The sequence below is a fragment of the Megalobrama amblycephala genome, linkage group LG8 (assembly GCF_018812025.1).
Source record: "Megalobrama amblycephala isolate DHTTF-2021 linkage group LG8, ASM1881202v1, whole genome shotgun sequence".
Classification (NCBI taxonomy): domain Eukaryota; kingdom Metazoa; phylum Chordata; class Actinopteri; order Cypriniformes; family Xenocyprididae; genus Megalobrama; species Megalobrama amblycephala.
Window position 1 is genome coordinate 20872556 of NC_063051.1, and position 8307 is coordinate 20880862.

The window sequence follows — 8307 nt, forward strand, 5'->3', positions numbered from 1 at the left end:
GATGTTTTTAAGGCCCTACCTCATGCACAGATGATGTATATTAATATTATTCCTTTCAGTGCACCTAATAAATAGTCTTTTATCAGTTAGTAAAGACAGTTTCAAGTAATATTGCAAAAATGTATAAAACAAAACATCATCTTTAGCACCTTTAAAGACAAAATTTTCATTTTTGGGTGAAGTTGTCACGATCACCAGCCAGAATGCCTTTGATAGCCACCAGAGAGCACTCCAACACAGACAATTGTCATTCCCTCAAGAACTACATTTCCCATAACTATATTTGCATTTCTGAGCCACTGAATCCTGTTTCTCCTGTGTCCTGGTTATTTTGATTTTCTGCCTGTTCTTTTGGATTTCTCTTTTTGCCTCACCCATGCACTTAGTTATTGTAAGGATTGTTTGTTTGTGTATGACTTTTGACTGGATTTGAAATATGATTGTGGATTGCCCTTTTACTGCATTGGATCCTCAACCTGTGTCTTTGGAGCAGTATATGACAAAAGCATCCCTTTAAAGCCTTTATATAAAATGCATGTAATGCACCTTATAATGCATAGAATCAGGGTATCTTCCGTTCATTCATGTTTTGATTTGATATTGAAATCAGAAAAATGAGAAAACCGCACTTTTTTTCGTTTTTCATTTTTAAAATGAAAACGAAAAAACAAAAAACTGGCTTGATTTTTCTTTTTTCGTTCTGGGATCTCTACATGTGGGCGGGAATGAAACGCCTCTCTCCGCTGATTGGTCAACCAGATGTCAAACCATGTCGTCATCAGTTGTTCATCGGTTCAGATCAACAGAATAAAAGTCCCTCGCTCTACAGCTGTACGGATTCTTAACGCGTTTATTCTACATTTCATCTCTTTCTAGTGAATTCTAGCCAGACTAGTGAATGGCTTGACACAAATCGTTCTGATGCAGAGTCAGGGCTTAATTCTGTGTAGACATTAATTCATCACGTGAAATATTAGTTTATCTCATAAATATTAATTTACTTTGCAGCTGCACACAACTACCCCCAGCCTACAACTTCGATACATTGAGTGTAAAAATGTCTTTTGTTTTACACAACATGGGATGGATTTGAAATGATAGATAGGCTATGAAATATATATATATATATATATATATATATATATATATATATATATATATATATATATATATATATATATATATATATATATAATATATATATATATTATTATATAGGCTATATAATATAAATATATATATATATTCTGTTTTTTGTTTTTGTTTTTTGTTTTTCATAGAGAAGTGTAGGACGTCAAATGTTAAATATTCAGTTATCCTATTCTGTATCATATGTATAGGGAACATGCTATTTTTTTCCTTTTCTTAAAGTTATAACTTTTGTTTAAGGCAATATTCTGAGTTTATTTCATTAATATTGAGTATTAATGAATGTCAGACAAAACGGTGTTTTATTTTCTCTGCCAACTAAACTTCCAACGCAAATCAGAACCGTTGTGTGACTGACTCCTAGCGCACAGAGCCGTGTTTCATTCCTGAATGAATCAGAGTCTTTGAACAAATCAGTTGACTGAGTGATTCAATGGCCCAAAAGATTATAGAGATCCAATTGATATTATTCTTGAATGAATCAGCGTTTTGAACGAATCGCTTAAAATGACTCATTAACACAATGACTTGCTGACACCTACTGGCAACATTAATTTCATAATCCAATTATCATTTCATTTTGTCATTTAAAATTTTCTGTATTCAAAATGATGTGTAAAACATTAGTATCATTACATTATGCAGTTGTAATTCCTACACATATACTGCCCTCTCTGAGCAATCTAACAACTCATAAATCTCAAAGCAACTTCAGGTGCTGCTTCTTTGACACCTCTGCAAGCCTCTGGTTGATACCGATTTAATTGGTAACAACCTATAGCATCATATTATTCTAATTTAATTGACTAAATTTAAGAACTTAACATTAAAGAAAGCATACATATTTAATAAGATTAGGAAAAAATCCCCAAATCCCCTGAAAATCAATTAAATCAATTACAGTTAATTTCTGACACAGACAGATGACAATAAATAGGCTATAAAAATACTCTTTATCTCATTATTGTTAGTGTTATTTCAGGGTTTTGATATATAGCCTAATATTGATAAAGTATAAATGATATCTTAAGAGAGCACTATAATGGTTATTTTTTAACACTGTTTTAACATTTTCCCCTTTATTTATTTATTTTACTTTTTTTAAATGTGGGATAGCCTATTTCAAATTGGCATAAAAGAGTTCACCTCCGTCATCAAATCATCGAATTCACATTTTAAGTCCATCTCTCTATAGCACCGCTTTGATGAACTAATAACATGTAATATATTTTCATATATTTCAAATTCATCCCATATCCAAAACTCAGGGTGTTGTCTAAAACAAAAGTTATGACTGCTGCATATTTACATCGATAGGCTACAGATTTGCACTTTTTAATTCAATACATTCACTGCCCAGTGCGTCGAGCAGCTTCGCTAGATTTTTATAGTTGGTCACTTCAATAAAACAGTCATTGTGCTAACGTTGTAGAATGGGAGTAATTGTGTGCAGCTGCAAAGTAAATTAATATTTGATGAGAGAGAGATAAAATGTAGAATAAAATTGTTAAGAATCCGTACAGCTGTAGAGCGAGGGACTTTTATTCTGTTGATCTGAACCGATGAACAACTGATGACGACATGGTTTGACGTCTGGTTGACCAATCAGCGGAAAGAGGCGTTTCATTCCCGCCCACATGTAGAGATCGAATATTCAAACTGGTTATTTGTTTCCTACCCCAGAACGAAAAAAGAAAAATCAAGCCAATTTTTTGTTTTTTCGTTTTCATTTTAAAAATTAAAAATTAAAAAAAGTGCGGTTTTCTCATTTTTCTGATTTCAATATCAAATCAAAACATGAATGAACGGAAGATACCCTGATTGCATAGTATGGTCTCATGAGTAATTGTAACCACAGTTATAAAACAATATAAAACTTTATAACATATAATGCATTAAAACACATGACAAACAACCAATTTCAGATGTTACATGGAATCTGCAAATATTTTAATGCATTTTACAATTATTTACAATTACATGTTACAATTATTTATGAATAAAATGCAATACATTTATAATGCATTACACATAAAGGCTTTAAATAAAGCATTAGCAAACTTCTTATACTTAGACTCCTTCACCTTAAGAACGGTGCTTTCCAGCTTGCGTAGCTCGATACTCATATGGCTAGGCAGCGGATGGCCTGTTGCAGAGCATGTGATCTTGTGGCTGGAGTTCAAGTTTCCCTCCAGGTTACTGGCCATGTCCAAAATCTCTGGTACACTATCTGAAAGCGGGATAAGGTTAGACAAATGGCGCCAAGAGGAACAAACATTACAGTTTTCTGAGGAGATGGAAAAGTAGTCTTGAAGACTGACCTGATTTCTCGCAGTACTGCCCTCTCCAGCCTGTAGAACATTGGCAGCCACTGAATCGATTGCATTTGCCTTTGTTTTCGCAGTTGCAACTTAAAAGACAGTCAGCGCCATACATTCCTTCAACACAGGCTGTGAAAGTAAGATGAAACCAGGAATCTTATAAGACATTACACAAGTGTGTTTGGAAATGTTTGTGTAATAACAGTATGGAAGCCTGTTTTTTGTTTTTGTTTTTGTGCAATCAAGACATATCTCACATCTGCAACCTTGTTTCTCATAATTGTGACTTTATATCTCACATATTGTCATCTTAACTTTATTTCTCTAAATTGCGCCTTAATTGCAGTTTTATTTCTGTTAATTGTGACTTTATTTCTTGTATTTTACAATGTGACTGTATCACACAATCTGATTTTACATCAGATTATCAATCTACTATTATGCTCTGATATAATGATATAACTGTGACTTTATTTCTCATAAATTTGTTTCCTGCAATTTGCTATTTTATATTTCACAATGTGACTTTATATCTTAGAGTCTGATTTTATTTGTTATTATAAACTTTATCTCACTCACTTTTTTCACTCTGAGGTAAAAACTGGCTTCCACAAAGACTAGAACAAATGCACAGAGGAGTAAGAAATATTTATCTTGGTCAGTTTGATGAAAGCTGAATTTTTACTGGCAGATTCCAGCAGCACCTGTTTAAACTTTAATGCCGAACTGAATCCTTTCTGCAGGGTCCAGATGATACATGGAGGGAACGGTTATTATATAAAGGGATCTCAAGTTAAACTCACGTTTACGACAGCGGTCACCATGCCAGCCGCTGGCACAAGAACAGCCGTAAGGGTCTGTGAGACAGAAACTCAAGCCCTGGCATCCATTCTCTGTCTTACAGGATTCCTGGCAGTTCCGACCAAACATTCCTTCACGACAGGCTGCAAAACCAAAATCACAAAAATGGATTTGTATGTTTAAGTTCTTAAATAGACAGTCTACTCTATACAGACAAAGATCCGTTTCATAGAAATGGTTTTCATTTACCTGTCTCACAGCGCATTCCCATAAACCCTGGAGGACAAACACAGTCTCCATCTTTGTCATGGCACACGCCTCCATTCAAGCATTCGGGACAGTCCTTGTCACAGTCGGAGCCCCATTTGTTCTTTGGGCACTCTGGAAAATACATAGGTGAGAAAAATCAAGCAATAGGATATAAAATCCAAAGGTCTGAATAAATCTAAATCTGTGATATGATACTAAATATGATACCACGAACGATGAGGCGCATCCAGGCACTAAATATTGCACTGTCTCCAAGATAGTTGGCGCTGTAAATCCCTGCGTTGCTTAAATCAACTTTTTCCAGATCCAGAACTGCTGTGCTGTTCTGAACATCAGCACTAGGAGTCATGTACAGGTAGTTACCTAAAACATTTAAAACATATTTTCATTAATTACTGTACCAATATGCATAACATGTGAAATTGTAAAGAATAAGGTTAAAGCTATACTGACCATTGAATTTCCATTGAATGTCTCGTCTTTCTGTCCGAATGACCTCCATGATTAGAGGCACTGTGTCTCCTTTACTGGCCGTCACAGTGATCCTCACAGGCCTAAAGTAACCTGCTAAGACATAATTATAATAGTACTCTGGTATGACATCACATTTTTGAAATCTTTACTGATTAGTTTTGCCAAATTGATTAAGTTTTAAAGGGATAGTTCATTAAAAAATGTCATTACCCACATTACATTTACTTACCCTTTATTTACATTACTACATTATATTTACTCACTCTCATGTAGTTCCAAACCTATATAACTTCTCAAATATCCTTCTCAAGGGTTTTTGCTTTTTTTGGTCATTACAGTCAGTCAGTAGGGTCCAGTGCTGTTTTGAATCTCATTTTAAAGGAAAAACAAAAAACAAAAACAGCTGAAATATTCTTTGAAATAAATTCTGTTGTGTATTCTTTTGACAGAATTTATATTTTTTAATGAACTATCCCTTTAAGTTAAGTATTTTTTACTCAGGTCGCCATACCTTTGCTGTAGTTGTTGATAAGTGTAACACTGGCAAGTTGGTCAGAGCCCCTTTTTGAGTGGCAGTAGAAAATCCCACTGTGGTCAAAGTTTTTAAATCCAGTAGCCACCACTTCTTTAGTCTGTTTCCTTTGCACAGTAAAATTAGGATTATCTGCACGAATGACAATGCTGTTGTCCTTTTTGATGCTCAGTTGAATGCCGTCTGTGTCACGCTCTCCAGAAATACAGGAGAGGTGGAAATGCGGAGCACTTGTGGCCCCATTAGAGGTCATGGTGAGATCCATAACTGCATCTGGTAGAGAACACATTTCATAAAGATGAATGCAATTTAATACAATTAGAAATCAACTGCTAGATAGGTGAAATGAAAATCATTAGAAAGTTAATATTCTCATCACTTAAGTATGAAAATTACACATATTCAGTACAGTTTCCTGCTTATTTACATTAAGATCACAAAATAACCGCAAAAACAATTGAGCCACTATATAGTGGAACATCCACATTCCTGCTTTAACACATTTCCCCCTGGCTTTCTGCCACTCTGTGCCCTTCTGAACAAAAGAACAATATCAGGAAACAAAGAAGATCCAAAGCCATCATTCCACCACAAATACCATTATGATACCATCAGATATCATATGCAAAGTAATGAAAACATGTACAGAAGCCTGGGGCTAGTTGTCACACTTTTTACTCCAGTTAATATATCTAGGCTACAAAAAATAATTTAACATTTTTGAAAACATATTGACCTCCTATTTAGACTGTTGCTATATGTTGCTACAACTTAACATGTCATTAAACAGCCTATTATGTGCTTTTAAGTAATTGAAACAGTAAAGCAAATATTAACCATGAAAATGAAGCAAACACAGGTAGCATACAAAATATCAAATCAATGTTATGACCAACCAATATATATACATTCATAACATTTAAAACGTGACAACACTAAAATCGACAACTCCTGACATTTCTAAAAGAATAAAATAAAAATAAAAATCCTGTTAACTGCCTTCCTAATAAAACAGTTCAAACTTTCATATAAATCTACTTTATTATATACAATACTTGAACCTTCCCATATGTCAGTGCAGTTTTATTGTGTGTGTGTGTGTGTGTGTGTTGTATTGTGTATTGTGAGCACAGAATTGCCAAAAATATATGTTTTTGCGTTTTATAGTGTAGTGTAGTCTGGTGGCGCTGGAGACTAAAGGGTTCCTGATGGTTTCACACATAATTCTTAATTATTTTGCAGTTAACGTGTCTTTTCTTTTCCACCTGTTTTTGTCTGACCCCGCTGACCCAATGAGCATTTTGCTGTCCCTTGGTCATGCTTTAACTTTGCAATTTCTAGTATTGCATTAGTATTGCGTCCTTCTCATGAGTATTTAATAATTTTTGACTTTTCAGTCTGAGTTAAATCTCTTTTTTGGCTCATTTTGCCTGTAAAAGAAAACTTGCCTAATAATTCTGCACACCTGAATATAAGGCATTTTTCATTTCCAGCCTTCATGAACAATTATATATCACTTATAAATGATTAAAAACAATATTAATAGTAGTTATTAAGATTGATGTGGATTGGAATTGGTAAAATGTGCTTGGGAAAAAAATATGATCAGAAAATCAACTTGCCTAATAATTCTGCACTCCCTGTATATACCAAGTGAAGGAACTCCAGCAAATAACATGTATTTCTGTATTACCATTTTCCACCATTTTATTATTGTGTTAGCATCAACTTTTGTTAGCAAACTAATCAACGAAGATTCCCACGATGGCCAAACACTACAGTTACAAGTATATGCCTATGACTGTAGTAACTTTTTATTCCAATTTATTGATAAATTAACAGGTGATCTGATATGGTATTTTAAAGGGAAACTATTTTAATTATAGTCATTTTTGGTAAGGATTGGAAGTACACTGATAACTGTGATTCTATGTGAACGGAAAAGCAGTTATTGGTGTAGAGAAGAAACTTAGATACTCACCAGACATGTCTACGAGGCACAGGAGGCAGATTAAATGCAGCATGACTGTGGTCTCGTGTTCTCTCTCAGATAATCCGTTAGAAATGATCCAAATACAGGATCTGTCATTCCAATGGGATCTTCCAGCTCGCCAGGCGTATCCACACGTTATTGCGCATTTCTACGATCACTGTGAATGTACGTGCACTGTAACTCTACGCGTGGAAATCTGTACTGTTCACATGCTGAAAACTCCACTCTTCTGCCTACTCCAAAATCATACTTTGGGTGGGAAAGGAAGGAAGAGGCGTAGAGGATGAGACAGAGAGAGAGAGAGAGAGAGAGAGAGAGAGAGAGGTTTGTACTATAAGTATTTTTACAGAATTTCACTTACACAATACTGGATGTCTGTTGATCTGAAGTCAGTACATCAAGACCAGGGTTGTTCTTCAATTATATCCCTGAATGTGTATTAATAATTAAAATACCATTTAAAGACCCATTCAACTGAAAAGTAAAATTGTACAAAAGGTAAACAAAAATGTCCTGTAAAAAATATGTAAAATGTAAAAATGTTAAAGTGACAATGAATAGCAAGATGCAAAAACTGACCCCAAAATAAAAATTCTGTCATTAATCACTCCATACCCTTAAATCTTTTGTTAACCTTTGGAACACAAATTAGGATATTTTTGATGAAATCCGAGAGGTATGTGACTCGTCCACAGCAATATAATCACCACTTTCAAGGTCCAGAAAGGTAATAAAGACATTGTTAAAGGATTAATTCACTTTGAAAT

At 34.4% G+C, this 8307-nt stretch overlaps 1 protein-coding gene across 4 annotated transcripts in view; it reads right to left on the reverse strand.

Annotated features, from left to right (window-relative positions):
• tie1 (tyrosine kinase with immunoglobulin-like and EGF-like domains 1) overlaps positions 1 to 7795 on the reverse strand; it is a 19057-nt gene extending 11262 nt beyond the window's left edge. For 2 of the 4 annotated variants that reach the window (XM_048199997.1, XM_048199995.1), the window contains exons 1-8: positions 7529 to 7795; positions 5527 to 5820; positions 4995 to 5108; positions 4749 to 4904; positions 4521 to 4652; positions 4274 to 4414; positions 3471 to 3599; positions 3234 to 3379 (exon numbers count right to left, since the gene is read on the reverse strand). In XM_048199997.1, the coding sequence (XP_048055954.1) occupies positions 3234 to 3379; positions 3471 to 3599; positions 4274 to 4414; positions 4521 to 4652; positions 4749 to 4904; positions 4995 to 5108; positions 5527 to 5820; positions 7529 to 7571 (1155 nt within the window). In that variant the 5' untranslated portion in view covers positions 7572 to 7795. The remainder of the gene's footprint in view (positions 1 to 3233; positions 3380 to 3470; positions 3600 to 4273; positions 4415 to 4520; positions 4653 to 4748; positions 4905 to 4994; positions 5109 to 5526; positions 5821 to 7528) is intronic. The other 2 variants (XM_048199996.1, XM_048199998.1) reach the window with 2 other exon arrangements.
• Between the last annotated feature and the right edge of the window lie 512 nt (positions 7796 to 8307).